Source organism: Pongo pygmaeus, chromosome 13 (assembly GCF_028885625.2).
Source record: "Pongo pygmaeus isolate AG05252 chromosome 13, NHGRI_mPonPyg2-v2.0_pri, whole genome shotgun sequence".
Lineage (NCBI taxonomy): Eukaryota > Metazoa > Chordata > Mammalia > Primates > Hominidae > Pongo > Pongo pygmaeus.
This window is the reverse complement of record NC_072386.2, coordinates 84,817,614-84,835,705: the sequence shown is the minus strand read 5'-3', so window position 1 is coordinate 84,835,705 and position 18,092 is coordinate 84,817,614. Positions and strand designations below refer to the sequence as shown.

Genomic DNA, 18,092 nt, shown 5'->3' with positions numbered 1-18,092 from the left:
TAAGAAATACTATTCTCAATTATAATGGTAATCCCGGGACCCTAGTGCAGCTCTACTTTTTAAATCCATTTTTATTGGATTCCACTTAAATGGCTATTTAAAATTATTTTTTATTTTAGACAAAATATAAATCAGAAATAAAAACATAATGGCTTATCAATAAAAGTTCTCATACTGATCCATATGAATTATTTCTGGCGTAATAAAAGCCAATAAGTCACTTGCATTTCTTTTTTTTTTTGAGTCGGAGTCTCGCTGTGTCACCCAGGCTGGAGTGCAGTGGCGCAATCTCGGCTCACTGCAACCTCCGCCTCCCAGGTTCATGCCTTTCTCCTGCCTCAGCCTCCCGAGTAGCTGGGACTACAGGCGCCCGCCACCACGCCCGGCTAATTTTTTGTATTTTTAGTAGAGATGGGGTTTCACCATGTTAGGCGGGATGGTCTCAATCTCCTGACCTCGTGATCCACCCACCTCGGCCTCCCAAAGCGCTGGGTTTACAGGCTTGAGCCACCGCGCCCAGCCCAGTAGTCACTTGCATTTCTAAGGAAGAGTGCTGAGGAGAAAGATGTAATGTCTGCAATATTCGTAAATTATCCAACTATAACCACGAATAGCCTAAAAAGGCTTCTAGGCATTCTTATGGGCAGATGATTACTTGTGGTATATATAAAGAGAAAGAGTTTTAAAAACTTCTAAATTCAAAAATTCAACTCCATAACTGAAGGATTTATATACTCATAGACTATATATTATAAGCAAATACATGCTGACTTAAAAACCTTGAAATTTTTATCAAAATATACTATAACATAGGAGTTGTAAACTCAAACACTTACAAGGACAAAGGAAGGTTGCCTGAGTAAAGGAAGTACTAAGGTGGGCACAGTAGCAAACTGGAGAATACATGCCTTCTATAAAGGGGCAACCTCTGCACAGCAGACCAAACAGTGATAGAAACTCAGGGGACACCAGATTTGATTTTTTAGGATAAGCCTGAAGTCCACATTTCTTCACGAGTCTTCTAAATTTTACATGTTGATTCAACTTATAGAGGCAAACAAACAAATCTGTGTACCACATTAGAATATAGCCCTTGTGTTTTTATATTCGCTATAAATTTTTTACTAAACGGTTGTGTATAATCCAAGTATTTGCATGTAAAATATTTTCTTTCTCTAGTATCATATGCTTCACCAAAAAATCAGGCTCTCATATATAATAAAAATTGCTAAAAAGACTCATAATACCCGCTTCAAGAATTTTTCCAACATTTATTCATTTAAAATATATTTGTATATAATTTTCCCAGATTGTTAACCAAATAGATAATTGGTTCACAAGACTGCTAAAACTAAATTATTAAAAGAATTCCTGTCTGTATTCTTATTAACTTCATGGATTTCAGTGTTTAAAACTGACATTTTGGGTATGCTAAAGTTCTATAAACTTAACGAACATACTGAGATAGTTCATAATACAACTTCAACTAAAAAGAAAAATTTAGGATTTGCTACTATTCTAATTGAGAAAGCCCAACTTGCAATGAACATTTGTTGACACAAAATCACCTGCATGGTGACAAAGGGACATCAAATCATGAAAGGGTCAGCCTCTACCTATTGAAAGTTTACCCATAAGCAAATTTCTAAAGACTCTCTGAATGGTAGTGAATGATTCATGGTGGGAAGCAAAATGTGTTATTCTGTAAGCTGAGAGATATTGCCAATAATATTTCCTTTCACTTCCCAGTCACAGATGTAGAGAAAGACAGATAAGTCAGGCTAATATTATTAAAAAGGAGAACTTTGCAGGAAGTGGCAACTATCAAACACCAACTCTTCTAGAGATTTCTTACATTTTTGAGATACAGAAATTTATATATTGCGCTTATCTATTCTGGGGTTTTTAATAAGGAGTGTATCCGAACCTTGAAGGTTTTTTTTTTTTTTTTTTTTTTTTTTTTTTTTTTTTTTGGCTATTATTGTTGTTAGAGACAAGAGTCTCACTATGTTGCTGGAGCTGGATTCAAACTCTTAGGCTCCAGCTGGGACTACAAGAACATGCCACTGTGCCCAGCTTCAAGAAAACATTTTTAAACATATTCAGGCCTTATTAGGTCTATTACATCAAAATCTTCAGAGAAAGCCTACAATTGTAGATTTTTAACAAAATGTCGTCAGGTCACTGTAATGCACAATTCTGAGAATTAGTGCAGCAGACAATCACTTCAGTCTCAACTCTCACCCACATGGCTAGTTCCCTTTATCAGTTGGAGATGTGGCCAAAAAGAGAAAAGAGTAAGAGATAGAGTCATTTATTAAAACTCCAATTAAGTTTCCTGGCTATGGGTAGAACAGGGACAAGTAAACTCAAAATCCCACTTGATTTTGCTATTTACAAGCTCCTTATCTCCCACCTTCCCACCAAGGCATTCTAGATTTGAGAGGAGGCTTTAGACTCTTACCTAAGTGGCTGTTTCTGCCAGGATGGGCAATAAGTCAGTTAATAATTTGTTCCACCTTCTGCTAAAGTTTTTCTCACTTCGTCACCACCTATTCACTGCAAATCTGGTTTCCTCAAAGTCCTCCTAAAATTAATCTCTAGGCAAGTTTCAACTCATTCTTTTTCAAACCAAAAATTATTAGACCCAAAGCTAAAGAGCACCTTGTCTCAACACATAAACTGGAAGAACAACAAACTAAAACAAAACAAAACAAAACAAAAACCTCTTCGTGGCATTTTCCATCATTACCTAATTTCCAAGTGACCTGTATATTTCTGATTGATCTCCTTTTCCCCTCCCATTTTTCCCTCTTAAGCGTTGCCACTGAGAGATGATACATCAGTTTTTCAGAAAATTATCAGCAGCAGCAACATGTCCATTTATTTATAAGTTGCTTTAGTTTTGTTTGAGTTTTAAGATAAAGCCTGTTTCCAGGGAATATTTTCTTTCCTGTGTTGTCTTACACTAATTAGGAAAAAAAAAAAAAGAATAACCCTGTGTAGAAAAAAAGTTGAAAAGGTTTTACCTTTAACAAATTCACAATTATTTTCCAAAGTGCATTTTAGAAAGCTGTGCCCTTTAATGCTTCCTTAAAAGTATCAATATTTAAAATAAAATCTTAGACAATTAAGTTATTTCAAAATAACTTAATTTGCATTTGCATTCAGGGAATGGTTGAGCTTCCAAATATAAAAAATTGACCCTTACCTATGTCAATGTTAAAACAAATATTTTGGAAAGAAAGTTGATTGATCTATACCTTGTCCAGTGCTTCAATATTTGCACCATGGGAAAGCAGTTTTTCTGCCAGTGAGGTGCTCTCACTATATACAGCATAATGAAGAGCAGTGTTGCCATAGATATCCTTAAGGTTTGGATTGGCGCCATGTTCCAGCAAAATAACAGCACAAGCCTCTTCCTGGCAATGGACAGCCTGTCCGTGTTAGACGAAGAAACAGATTGTAAATTCCAAGAATTCAAAATACGCATTCCACAGGTTTCACCAACTAGTTATATTTAAATGAGATCAACTTATTTTAATTCTATATATGTAAATCAAATCCATGTCATGCTGAAAGAGTTGGCTCTAATATACCTGTATCAAAGGCGTTCTGTTTTCTTTGTTACAGATATCAATCTGGCATTTTCTGCTAACCAGGAGAGTGACCACTTTCACATGGCCACTGGCACCGGCCAAATGTAGAGCAGTTCTATGAGAGTAAGAGGATTTTTTAAGAAACTGTAGTACAGTATCTCAAAACATACAATCATTCATGTAATTGTAAAAATTGAATAGCATGTTTTTCCTCTGCCTTCAAAACAAATAATTTTTTTGAAGAAAGTACAATACTTACTAGCTCTTACTGCTCACTGCCTTAATGAAAACAGCAGCCTATTCGAATAGAAAGAGCTCAGTCTTTGGATTCGGTTCAGCTAGGGCTTGAGTCCTACTGTAAACCCTGTCACTTACCAACTATTGCTTAGCGTTTCTGTGCCTCAACTTCCTCATTAATAAAGATGACAATAGTAGCTATCTCATAGGACACCATCGTGATGCTTAAATGAGAAGCTATGTAAAGTATGTAGAACAGTTCCTACAAAAACTCAATAATTGTAAGATTTTTGTTTTTTGAGACAAAGTCTCATTCTTTTGCCCAGGCTGGAGTGCAATGATGTAACTATACCTGGAACTCCTGGGCTCAAGTGATCTTCCATCCCCGGCCTCCTGAGCAGCTGGGACTACAGATGTGCTGCAGCATGCCCAGCTATTTATTTAAAAATTTTTGTAGAGTAAGAATCTCACTTTGTTGCCCAGGCTGGTCTCAAATTCCTGGCATCAAGCAATCCTCTCACCTCAGCCTCCCAAAGTTCTGGGATTACAGGTGTGAGCCACTGTACCCAGCCAGATATTATAATTTTTACTATTAGTACTACTTAACAAAAACATTTTAATTAGGTAGAATGATACAATTATACCTACTTTGCAGGATGGCTTAATGAGTAGGTCACATTTTAACACCTCTAACATTGGAATGCCACTTATAATTCATGATTTATTATAACCATAATTGGTCGCATTTTAAAAATTATCTTATTGATATATAAAATTGCGGGGCATCACACAATTCATAAGACCTTACATTAAGTAGAATATGGTATATTCAGCAGGTCTAGGGCAGTTCTAGGCACGTAACTGAAACTTAAATACATTTTAGTTCTTAAAGGTACTATAGGGAAAGAGCACTGAAATAACAATAACGCATTTTTTAAACAAATTAATTCTTTGATTTTCAAACAACTTGAAGCCAAAGGAAACTCATGATTCAAATGAATATGTATAGCTTATTTTATTCAATATTTATACTTACAGAATATATGCAAATAAGACTTTCCAATGATTAATATTAGTATTTAAGACAGATAAACTTTTGAAAGGGCAGTTAAAGGTTATCTTCTACTATTTTCTAACTTCAGAAATGCTTTTGTTTGAAAGGTGGGAGATAAAGTTTCAAGGAGATTAAGTCCCAATATTCCTATATTCAATCTCAGCTTGTGCAGGCGGGGCAGGTAAACATGAAGTTTTTAAGGATAGAAGGGTCCTGAGAGATAGTAGAATATGTCTGCTACATAACAGGTACTCAGGTTATGCTTGATGCATAAATGGAATGAAAGAATGGATAAATACATTTGGGGAGTTCAATATTTTTAAATAAACTCCTATAAAGCAATATTTTGCAATAGTAATTATTTATATGTGTTATTTTATTTTTAAAGAATACAATTAAAACGAAATGATTAATCTATCATTGTTTGCATAAATGGAATGAGTATATAAGAAAAACATATGTACATAATAAAATGTATAGATAATAAAATCTGGAAACAGATAAAAACATTCCCTTTTTACTTCTGAAGAGGTTAAAAGCTCAAACAAGATAACAATACACACAATAATGATAAAAAATACAAAGTGAGAAATTATTTTCATCAGTGCAAGATTCATATTCCTCTCTTCCCAAGGATTATTCCATTAATAATAAACTTTTGCTAGAAGTTTTGTACATGCTCACTGCAGCAATCACAGATAAGAAAAACGAAAAAAAATACAAATGCTCAGAAATTACAAATTTTATCATATTTTGTACGTATTTTTTGCTAAAACAAGACCATAGTATGTTTGTGTATGTATAATTTAACTAATTTTTTTCCTCGCTAGCTATAACAAAATACATCTTCGCACATCAACGTACTTCTGTATCTATTGCCACCTTCAGTGGTCACATATTATTCCATCCTATGGATGCAACTTAAATTTATTTATAGGATCCATTCTATGGGTTCTTTTTAAAATAAGTGCTGTGAAAAATACAGTGCATGTATCTTTATTTCCTAAGGGTGTTTTAGTATAATGGAATTGATGGGTAAAGGGCATACACAGTTTTTAAATGTAGTACTTACCACCAAATTATCTATTTGAAAAGTAATCAGCAACTTAAACTTTAAGCAGCAGTATAAAACATCCTCACAAATATTGTGGATAGAAAACTGTTTCATTCCTCTTTTAATTTAAATTCTTATACCAGAAATGTGAAGGATTTTTTCCTATGTATATAAGTAACTTGTAGATCTGGAAAAACGTACTTTGCCCACTTTTAGAGTGTTTGATGATTTGATTTGAAAGAATTCCCTGTAAAATGAAGATGAACTTTTCATCTAATGTGTATATATAACTGATATATATATATATCTGTAATATATATGTATACATATCAGTTATATATATATATCCTATAATATATAATAAACAATATAGGCCAGGCGCGGTGGCTCACACCTGTAATCCCAGCACTTTGGGAGGCAGAGGCGGGCAGATCACTTGAGGTCAGGAGTTCCAGACCAGCCTGGCCAACCTGGTGAAACCCCCTCTCTACTAAAAATACAAAAATTAGCCAGGCATGCTGGCACCTGCCTGTAATCCCAGCTACCTGGGAGGCTGAGGTAGGAGAATTGCTTGAACCCAGCAGGCAGACGTTGCAGTGAGCCAAGATTGTGCCATTGGACACCAGCCTGGGCAAAGAAGTGAGACTCCAACTCAAAAAAAAAAAAAAAAAAAATATATATATATATATATAATGAATTCCCTATAAACTGAAAACATACTTTTCATCTGAAAAAATATATAGATATAGTAAATATTTTTCAAGTAAGCTCTCTTTTATTTTGTTAACTTTTTTTCTGAAACACAGGCAGTTTTAATTTTTAGTTTGCTAAATCAACCTTCAGAATGTCTGCTTATGAGGTCATTCTTAGGAAGGCGTTTGTCAACATAAAATGTACTTGCAAAATAAGCATTTGTGTTTTCTTCTGGTACTTTACTCATTTGCATATGTAAAAATTTCAATCTGTATTAAATCAGGAACTCATGTTTGTGACATAAAATTTCATTCGTTTTCTTCAAACAGCAGGTATTTTTTCATTAATAATTCATCCTTTCCTACTCATCAATCCTTATGTATATCTTACATAATTTCAGTGTTTCTGGGTTTCCTATTCTGTTCCATGCGTTTATCTGTCTTTTCAGCTGTTAGTAAACAATTAATTGTAGAAATTAATAGCACATATTGATATCTAGAGGAGCAAGTGTTTCTTCACTCCATTATGAGATTTTTTAAAATGTCATCACAATAGTGAAAGACAGCAGGTGTCACACAAAAATATTAAAACCTTGATATTTTCATTCGGTCTATGTAAAATTGATAAACATAGAAAGAGCTTACATTTTGAGAAAAAATGTGCCTTCCCATTCAAGAACACAGAATCCACCTCCTACTTCCAAGTTTCTCTCTAAGAACCTTCAGTAAAGAACCTACCTACACAGGTGGATACGGAAGTAAAACGGACAGTTTTATCTGAGAACTTTTCGCCTACTGAAAATAACTCACGGTATTTTTTATAGGGGAATGAGTTCTCTCATTAGGCACCTCCTATAATGTATATAAACCATGTGTTAAACGTGTACGTTACAAATAACAACACTGTATATGCTTAACTTTGTGAGTTAAATCACTCAAATTCTCCAACTGCTCCAGCCAGGGAATTATGAGGGATGGAAAACAGCTGACAGTCCGTTTGGCTCTGCCGCTCCGAGGGCGCCCGGCGCCCTGCAAGGCCCAGTCCCAGGGGCTGCGGGGAAGCCGGGCCTGGGGACCCCCTCCCACCCCAGGCTGAGCCCCCGCTACCTGTGCTGCTTGTCCAGGGCGTCCAGGTCTCCGCTTCTGCGCGCCAGGCAGCGCTCCACCTCTGCGGCGTCGCCTTTGACAGCCGCCCTGTGGCTCTTCTGCAGTTCGGAGTCCCGGATTCGGTATCCGGAACCCGTGTAGACGTGGTCTATGGAGCCCTGGGCAGTCTGGCCCCTGCGGCTCCCGAAGCCGAATAACTTCATAGTGGTGACTTCTTCTCAGACCCCCAACCACCGGCTCTTGAGCGGGGGCAGCTCCTGTCACCTTTTCACCACCCCCCTCCCCCGACCCCGGCCGACCCAGCCCCAAATCCCCTATCCAACCCCAAATCCCCGATCCAACCCCTAATCCGCGATCCGAAATCTATGATCTACTCCACAATCCGCGATCCAGCCTGGTCCACCACAGCCTTCAGCAGCGACACTCGCAGCCTCCGACCTCTCAGACCGAGTGAGCCTTGCAAAGCCGCTGGGCGCGCGCCTGCACCGCAGTTGCCGCCCGGCTCCCGGAAGCCGCTCCCTGGCGGCGCGCGCCGGCAGGTGGGGCTGCAGCTCTGGGCGGGCGCCTCTGGGCTCGCCGGTTCTCCTAGGATCGCCCGGGAGGCCCCAGGATCGCCGGCGCAGGATCGCAGGCGCCAGCCAGCCCGGCCTCAGAAGGAGGGCCTGTCTGGCCTAGCAGCCCGCCCCGCTCCTCCTCGGAAGGGAGATAGGGTGCTGGCAAGGGCACTCCGCGGCCACCGGAGTGACTTCACGGATGGCCTGGCTTCACGCTGAGGCTTTGGCCCTGGAGTCTTTGTGGCTAGTGTCAGGTAGCTGGAGAGACATGGAGGCAGAGTCAGAGGCTGCTCCTTCCCCCACCCGCCCTCACTGCTGCCAGTGCCCCACGCGCGGTTTGCAGCTGCAGATCTGGCACTGGCGCGGGATGGCGGAGCTTCCCTTGTATGGCCTCAGGGTCGCAGAGTGCACAGCCCACCTGGCCTCAAGGTCCGCTCCTCTTGGACATCTCTCCGGATCCTGAGCCCTGGAGCTGGGCACTCTGTATCCACACGGATGATATTGAGCGGCTGCTGGCGGGGCCGGTCGCCTGATTTTGCCGCCTGGGTGTCTGGCCTCAGGATCCACGCTACTGGGGGGCGGGCCTGGTCTGCGGTGTCCAGTCACTTGTTGCCGGTGCACCATGTCTAGACCGCAGCTGCGGCTCCGATGCCCTCGTGAGCTGGCGGGCCTGGTACCTGAGGTCCTCAGGGTCAAGTGCATCGCCCGCCCATTTGAGGGGCTGCTCTGACTTGGCCTCCTCCAAGAACGCCGGGGCCGCCAGGGGGCGGGCTCTTCGTGGTAATTGGGATGGTTTTGAGCAGAGGTTTTCACCCTGGTGCCGCTGCTGTGGGGACTGCCTGACTTGGGCGCCCAAGCACTGGCCCAGCGTCCGCGTGGCAGGTGTGCGGGTAGGGTGAGTGGCGCGGAGGGTCGGGGGTTGCTCCGTCATCTCTGTCCGTGTGCAACTTGCAGTTTTGCAGTTTTCTGCAGCAGCTGAGGCGCTGGCGCGAGAAGGCGGAGCTCCACTGGATGGCGTCAGGTTTGCCGGCACAGAGCACAGCCCACCAGGCCTGAGGGTCCGCTCAGGGGCCATGGTAGTTGAGTTCTCCGTGGAAACTGGGATGGGGTGAACGGCCAGTTCCCGTCCTTTGGCCGCCTGGCCAACTGCCAGACTTAGCCGCTGCCGCCCAGGCATCTTGTCTCTAGGGTTGCCGCTACTTGGGTAGAAGTGGGGGTCTGGGTGGGGCGTGGAGCGTCACCGGTTGCCAGGCCAGCACTGTCTTTGCAACATATTCAGATGGCGGCGGGCAGCTCGGGCGCCAGCATGGGCTGGCGGGGCTCCCCTGGATGGCCCTCAGGTCGTTCACAGCATTGTCCCAGGCCTTCCTCGGCCTGTGCCAGGTGGGCAAGATTGGGGGGAGCTTCCAAGCCTTCTATCCCAACTCTGCCTACTTCTAGCTATTTTCTCTTGGGTTATTTTGCCTTTATCTCAGTTTTGTTTGCAAAAATAGTATATGCACATCGAGTGAATGCACATGAGGCATATTGAAGATCTGGCAGAAACATGTTTTCTCATGCCCATTTCCAGTCATTATTTGAACACAGAGGCTTCCATGGTTTTGATTCTTTCCACAAAAGGTTAGTTTTGTCTGTTTTCACCATTTATGTAAGTGAAATTATAAATTATATAATTTTTTGTTCATTCACTAAACATGCTTGTGACACTTATCATTTTGCTCCTATTGATTATTCATTAATTTTATTTTGTAATACTCAATTTTATGACTATACCACAGGTTTGAGGCCTTTGCTTGTTTTGTTTTTAATCCATTCCACTATTGATAGACACAAAAGCTGTTTCTGATTTGAGGCTATCATGCATAAACCTGCTACGAACAAATCAGATATATATGTTTTTCTGTAATAATATTTTCACTTTTCTTGAGTTTAAGTATATAAGAGTGAATTTTCTGGGTTATAAAATAAGTATATATTTGGCATTGTATGAAATGGGGAGACATTTCCCTAAGTGGTTGTGCCATCTTAAACTACAATGAAAATGTTTGAGAGAATCAGTTCCATTTTCTAACCAATACTTGATGCTGTCAGTTGTTTTAGTGTTATCTATTCTTATGGGATATAACTGCTGAGTAGCTGTCTGCCTTCCCCCATAACACAGAAAATTGAGGGCCCAGAGACAGTTTTATTTTCATATTTGACATCTCCTATTATTTTTTATAGAAGGGTGATTTGGGTAGTAAAATTTTCTTTCAATTTTCTAGGTTGTCTCTGACTTCTGGGAGACACTGAATTGTGAATGTGTACAGCATGTCACAATAACTTTTTTTTTTTGAGACCAAGTCTCACTCTGCTGCCCAAGCTGGGGTGCAGTGGCCCATCTCAGCTCACTGCAACCTCTGCCTCCCAGATTCAAGCAATTCTCCTGTCTCGGCCTCCCAAGTAGCTGGGATTACAGGTGCTGCAACCATGCCTGGCTAATTTTTGTATTTTTAGTAGAGACAGGGTTTCACATATTGGCCAGGCTGGTCTCGAACTCCTCACCTCAGATGATCCACCTGCCTCAGCCAATGGGTGGATTGTTAACTCAAGATACGCATCATTGAATACTGAGGAAAATGTATAGCCATCATCACCAGCAGCTGAGATGCCAGTCGATACCGGAAATGCCCCAGCATGTAACTCCTGTTTTAATTCGCGCGCGCGCGCACACACACACACACACACACACACACGCACACTCATGGTAACCAGTTCAGGATGGACACAGAAACAGCCATAGTCTTTTTTGGTAACACACTCCCTTATGACACTTAGATCCTAATGCTGACTCCAGTTCCCTCCCGGGACCTCCCCTCTCCTTGTAGCATGCTGGGCTTTCCCTTAGAAAACCCCATGTCATTTCCTTCAATGGAACATCAGTCAGCTTCACCCACAGTGTTTGCATGTCTCTGTCCATAGCAAATGTTTTTATTACTTTAAAATATAGATTTTTACCTTAACCGGCCAAAGACTCAGGACCCTTTTTCCAAGCTCTTTTAGATGAAGTAATAAATGCAAATATTAGAGATGTGTGTAAGTGTATAAATATATGGGGGAAAATGTTGCCTAGTTGTACAAATTAGCTTTAACAAAACTCCTGATTTAAATTATTTAATTGTGAGAAGGGTGATTCTAACTCAACACCCCAAAGAAATAAAAGCCTTATCCCTCTGCTCCGCCAAAATATCCCATTCAGAGCTTGCGTGTGTGTGTACACACACGTGTGCACTCATCCCCACCTGACCGTATCAAATTATTATTTAAACTAGATATTTTTACTTTGTTGCATAGTAGTAATGCTTTCTGGAATTAAAAAAAAAAACAGGAGAATAAAACTGTTTAAATGTATCTCGGGTGGACGCTGTGGCCACTGCACCGACCCCGCCGATGGCGCCGAGTACCTGCGTCTCAGGAAGAGGTTCGGGCGGGGCCTCCGCCTGAGGCCGCGCCCCTGGGACCTGTCCCGCGTCCACGTGAACGCGGAGCGCAGTATTCACCCATCCCCTCCCTGAAACAGCGGTCCCCGAGGCGCTCCACAGGCAGGGCCGAGCTGAGCCAGGGGGAGCCCAGCCCCTGCACAGGCCGCCCTGAGCGGCGGGGACGCAGGAAGAGCTCGCCGGCTCCACCAGCCCCTACCCCAGACGCGGGACCTGGAGCCCCCGCCCCACGGCTGCCAGGAGGCGGACCGGGGCAGCTCCTGGGCGGCTACCGCCCCGAGGCCGTTCCGCCAGAACTTGCGCGACTTGGGAAGGGGCAGCGCTTCGTCCCTGAAGAGGAGTGTGTGTCCTGGAGGCAGCAGCCTGGGAGCTCCCCCTCCGAGGATACGGCAGAGGCGAGTGACTCTGGCGGCGCAGCGCTGGCTTTCCCGTCCGCGGAGGAGGAGAGCTGCGGGGTTGGGTGAGCTGGACCCGGGAGCACAGCTGGCTACTCTCGGCCTCCGATGGGGAGTGGATAGCTTAGGGGGTTGCTCCCGTGCCAGCCGACGCTGGGCTTCATCACCGCCGCATCTGCCTGCGCGGGCGCCTAGCACCGCAGGCTGGAGCTTCTGGCCATGCTGGTGAACTTCCCCAACGAGCCTCCGCTGTCTGGGAACAGCAAGGCCAGGACGAGCAGGGCTACACCGCCCTGCACTTGGCAGCCATGTACCTTGCAGACGGTGAAGCTGCTAGTGGGGACCTAGGACGCCGATGTCGACGTGAGGGACTACATTGGGGAAAGGGCCTCTCAGTATGTGAGTCAGAGCATCACAAGAGGAGATCCGAGAACCTGGTGGGAGTCCTGGACGAGCACGACGGGGAGAGCACCGCCAGCAGCGGGGGTGGGTACTGGAAGATTTAAAAGGTGCCCCCTCCATCTCATCACCTATAAACTCTCACACGTCTTGGAGGATGGGGGGACCCTCTTCACCATCACCACCTGGCTGAAGGTGGTCCAGAGGCGAAGCCAAGGATTCCAGGACGCACAGCCTCGGGCAGGACTAATGGACTTAAAAAACACGGGCTCAACAAAATCCACTTCAAAACCCAGATCGTTCACATCACACCCTCTTTCAGGGACCCAGAGCAGCCACTGGAAGAGGAGGAGGAGGAACGCTCTCTTGAAGGCCACTTATCCTATTCCTTCAAATTAAGACCAATGTATTTAGGTAAAAATAATTTCTTTTAGAAAATGCTAAGGTTTGTCTTCTGAAATAACAGAAACCAAAAAAGAACACTAGGTGTGAGTAAGGAAGTGAGACCAGAAAAGACAAACTAAATTATCCTTACTAGGTTGGAATGGATGAGGCGGAGTTCCCATCAGGCTAGCAGTCTGGGGAAAGTGGATTTTTTTTTGAGGGAGTCTCACTCTGTCGCCCAGGCTGGAGTGCAGTGACGCGATATCTGCTCACTGCAAGCTCCGCCCCCGGGGTTCATGCCATTCTTCTGCCCCAGCCTCCCCAGTAGCTGGGACTACAGGCGCCCGCCACCCCGCCCGGTTAATTTTTTTGTATTTTTAGTAGAGACGGGGTTTCACCGTGTTCACCAGGATGGTCTCGATCTCCTGACCTCGTGATCGGCCCGCCTCGGCCTTCCCAAGTGCTGGGATTACAGGCGTGAGCCACCGCGCCCGGCCGGATTTCTTTAAGAGATTCATCATACCTTGACCTGTGCCCCATTTCCCTCCTCCACCTGTCTGACCTGGCGTCCCTATTTCGGGAGACTAGAAGTAAGGGGAAGAGAAGGGATGACTGCTTCTTTGCTTTCACCATTCCTGGATGCCCTGCAAAGGAAGGAATATTGCGCTTTTATGTATCTGTTTTATTAAGGGGTTACTCTTCCAAGGACAAAAAAAAATGCAAATTGTTACGAAACTAGTAGTATTTGTAAGTGCAAGTACTAAATGCTGCCTTGTTTTTTTTTTACCAATTGCATTTTCATTTTAAGGTACTACTACTGGTACAGCCACGGTGGAGAAGTTTGGAGGTTCCTCTAAACACTGAAAATAGAGGTACCACATGATCCAGCAATCCCACTGTTGGGTATAGACCCCAAAAATAGAAAATGAGTATCTCGAAGAAATATCTGCACTCCCATGTTGGTTGCACTACTGTTGACAATAGCTAAGATTTGGAAGCAACCTAAGTGTCCATCGACAGATTAATGTATTAAAGAAAATGTGGTAGATATACACAGTGGAGTATTATTCAGCCCTAAAAACGAATGAGATTCAGTCATTTGCAACAACATGGAAGGAACTGGAGAACATTATGTTAAGGGAAATGAGCCAAGCACTTTAAAGGCAGACATTGCATGTTCTCACTTATTTGTGGGATCTAAAAATCAAAACAATTGAACTCAGGGACATAGTAGGTACTAGGGGGCTGGTGGGGAAGGCAGGGATGGGTAATGGTACAAAAATAGGCAGAAGGAATGAATAAGACATACTATTTGATAGCACAACGGGGGACTCTAGTCAATATACATTTAAAAATAACTAAAGAATGTAATTGGATTGTAACACAAAGGATACGTGCTTGAAGGGATGGATACCCCACTCTCTGTGATGTGATTAGTTCACATTGCATGCCTGTATCAAAACATCTCATGCACTCCATAAATATATATGCCTATTATATACTCACAAAAATGTTTGAAAATAAAAATAAAGCAACTACTGAAGGTCAGGTCAGAGTCGAAATGCAAAAATACTAATTAGAGAATAATGTGAATACAACAGGAATCCTGTTGGTATTCTATTTACATTGTAAGCAGCAGTTCAATTGTTTTGTAAAAGCAATTTCAGTTTTAATCACTGAACTGAAGAAATGGTCAAGAGACTTCTGTAACATAGGTTCCACCTAACCATCTCTAACACCACTGTCAAGGAGGACCAGTACTAAGGTACATTATTAACAACCACACAAATTTTTAAAAGAAAAGAACACTCTTAGCAGCCTATGGTACTTTTAAATGAAATAGTGCCTCTCATTCTAATTCTCACTTGTGTTGCCATTCTAAAAGTTTGAATTTGCTGAGGTTTATATTCTGGGTATTATATAACCATTGGTTCTATTTGGCATAACCCTATTAAATGGTGCTTAGAGCTGAATTACCTACAGAAACTTTCTGGTTTAATTAGCATAAATTGGCATAAATATTAGTGAGCCCATACTTCTGATATAATTATTAAACCAACTTAATAATTCTCACATAGGGTGTGAATTTATTTTACTAATGCACTCATAATCTGTGCTTTGTAGTAACATTTTTCAAATGTTTAAAATGCTAAATCTTTTCAATTTTCCAATCTTTTCTTGAATCTATTAGATACCTATAGTGTAGTTACTGAAAAGCTGGGTAACAAATACACCTAGTTAAAAATGGCACTGCTTTATAAAAGGGACTAGAGAAAAGATGAGACTATTTCTATATTTAAATGCTGCTGGTAAATGAAAGATACCATTCATTAAAATGAAAGACTTGTTTTAAATGTGGTTCTTGAATTCATTTATGATAGAGTAAATGGCTTTATAATTACTTTAAAATTTAACTCACAAGTATATTAAATCTGTTCATTGCAAGATTAGAATCAACTTTTAGGGGAACTAATTTAAACAAGCCCTTCCTTAGTCTTTTGAGTCTCATATTTGCTGAAAGTACCTACAGCTTGCAGGATAAGGGAGTTCACGGACTGTAGGGTGAGTGAACCTACGCACAAATTTCAAATTGCCCAGAGCTACATTTAAGATTTTTAGACCTTTAATTTTCCAAGTCATAGAAATTTGTTACAAGTGGGTCACATCTCTGTCTAAATGGCAATTGAATTTCTTTAAAGATGGGTTAAAAAATGCATAAAACTACAAACTATTATCCATTTGTGTGCCTCTATTTTTGCTTTAGAATTATGGAAGTGGACCCTGTGCATTTGGAAAACACTTTCATGCATACACATGGATGAAAAAAATCTAATATTGTGTAAATTAAAATAACTTTGTTTGAAGTTGAAAAGCATCCATTTGTTCTAAATCTATATATATTATGTGTATCTAGTACAGAATAAGCTGTAACTTCTTATTGAGGAATCTTAGGTTTTACAGATATGTAAAGCTAAAGCAACTCTAAAGAGTAGACACTTCAGAACAGGAAGGTTCCGGTCAATGTTGAGAGTAGACACTTGCACTGAACGTTCTGGTGAAATGTGGGTAACTAATTGCTCAAAATTTGTAATTTGCTAGATAGTTAACTATTAAGTTAAAATGTCATTACCATGCTTTTCAAACTAAAAGCTCTAACTTTTCTGATAAAATAGTATTTTAAATGTCCAATTATTACTTCTGAGGAAAGCTACTTCTAGCATTCTTTGTCATGGTGTGCTTGTGTGCAGTAAGTAGAGCATTTTCAGCTACTTACCTCTACATTCTTCCTGTTTTTCAGTTTCTGATTTAGATTATAAAAGGCAAATGATTAATTTGATACTCAGAGTTGTGTTTACCTTTAATGGACAAATATGTCAGATAGTTTGACGTTTATTGATATGACACTGTGTGGTTAAACAATGCAAGTATGTCCATGTGTTTCTTATAGGGTACACTTGAAACTAGTAGTGTTTATGCGGCTCACTTATGTAACTTGAAAATCTGGTACTATTGCATTCAGGACTGAAATCTTGGAGTTTAGGTGTCTTGTCTCTCATTTTGAAAATAAGCAAAGTTGAGAATGTAAAATCTATGAAGTTCATTTTTTAACTAGGAAAAAAACACAAATTAATGACAGACACCAAATTACAAACCCAAAAAGCTCAGAGAACACCAAGCAGGATGAATATTTTAAAAATATACCTAGGAATATCATATTCGAACTGTAGAAAACCTGTAACAAAGATAAAATATTAAAATAAGGCAGAGGAAGAAACACATTGTCTACAGAGAAACAGATACAAGAATTACATTGGACTTCTGTTTAGAATCCATGCAAGTAAGAAGTGTTGAAAAAAATTAGAATACAGTGGGTATTTATTATCCAAGTATTACCTAAAACTGCAAAGCAAAAATAATTGTAACAAGAACATATTCACTAGCAACCTGAGCACTCATATTAGTGTCTGTTCTGGAGTGAATTATGTCCCCCCAGAATTCCCAACCTGAAGCCCTATCTCCCAGTGTGACTGTATTTGGAGAAGGAGCTTTTAAGAAGGTAAAGGTTAAATGGGGCAAAAGGGTGAGGCCCTAATCTGTTAGGACTGGGGTCATCACCCAAAAAGGAAGAGACACCAGAAATATCTCTCTCTCTCTCTCTCTGCCTCCCTCCTTCTCTCTCTCTCTCCCTCTCCCCACATACATTTAATTGTTAAATTGAGGTTTCTGTTAGAACATATACAGTGGCATTTTAATAAAGTGTTAATCCTCTACCTAAAACACACACACACACACACACACACACACACACACACACAATTTTGATAAATTCTTTTTTGAGGATAAGGCCGGGCATGGTGGCTTACACCTGTAATCCCAGCACTTTGGAAGGCTGAGGCGGGTGGATCATCTGAGGTCAGGAGTTCAAGACCAGCCTGGTCAACATGGTGAAACCCCATCTCTACTAAAAATACAAAAAATTAGCTAGGCGTGGTGGCGGGCACCTGTAATCCCAGCTACTCAGGAGGCTGAAGCAGGAGAATCCCTTGAACCCAGAGGCGGAGGTTGTGGTGAGCCGAGATCACACCATTTTACTCCAGCCTGGGCAACAAGAGCAAAACTCCGTCTCAAGAAAAATAAAATAAAATAAAAATAAAAAACCACAAAACTGGGATGTGTCCCTGTCTTTTAGGTAGATATAACTTTACCATTACTAAAATTGAGCATCAGAAAAATTAAGCATGCCACAGAAACTTAGCTGGGAATGAATACTGAAATGGAAGTTTGAATCCAAGATGATTTATTTTGAATCCCATGCGAATGCCGTTAACTCCTGTAGACCCTTCTCAGGTGCAGCCAGAGAGACACTAGCCCACTGATGGACAGACAGACGTGGGCAGGGTCCGTCTCACTAAACCACCCACCACTGCCACAGCTCCCTACAACAGACACATCAGATGACACTCCAGGCAAATAAATGATTTTCACTGAGGACTTACTGGTTTTAATAATAGGTTCTAGTGTAGAGAAGTCCCTCAATCTGTTGTGCAACAAATTTTGAGAAGCGGGTAAGCTATATGTTTTGTGGTTTTGTTTCATAAATGCATCTACAGGAAGACCAATATTGACTGAATGAAGCT

General features: G+C 41.6%; 1 protein-coding gene and 1 pseudogene across 1 annotated transcript in view; one reads left to right on the top strand and one right to left on the bottom strand.

The window, feature by feature from the left end:
* LOC129043715 (putative ankyrin repeat domain-containing protein 20A2) overlaps positions 1-7,966 on the bottom strand; it is a 45,733-nt gene extending 37,767 nt beyond the window's left edge. The window contains 3 exon segments of the mRNA XM_054500604.2: positions 3,264-3,437; positions 3,600-3,714; positions 7,744-7,966. Coding sequence (XP_054356579.1) covers positions 3,264-3,437; positions 3,600-3,714; positions 7,744-7,946 — 492 coding nt within the window. The 5' untranslated portion in view covers positions 7,947-7,966.
* A 3,716-nt stretch (positions 7,967-11,682) lies between these two features.
* Positions 11,683-12,677, top strand: LOC129043518 (ankyrin repeat domain-containing protein SOWAHC-like; annotated as a pseudogene).
* The last annotated feature ends 5,415 nt before the right edge of the window (positions 12,678-18,092 follow it).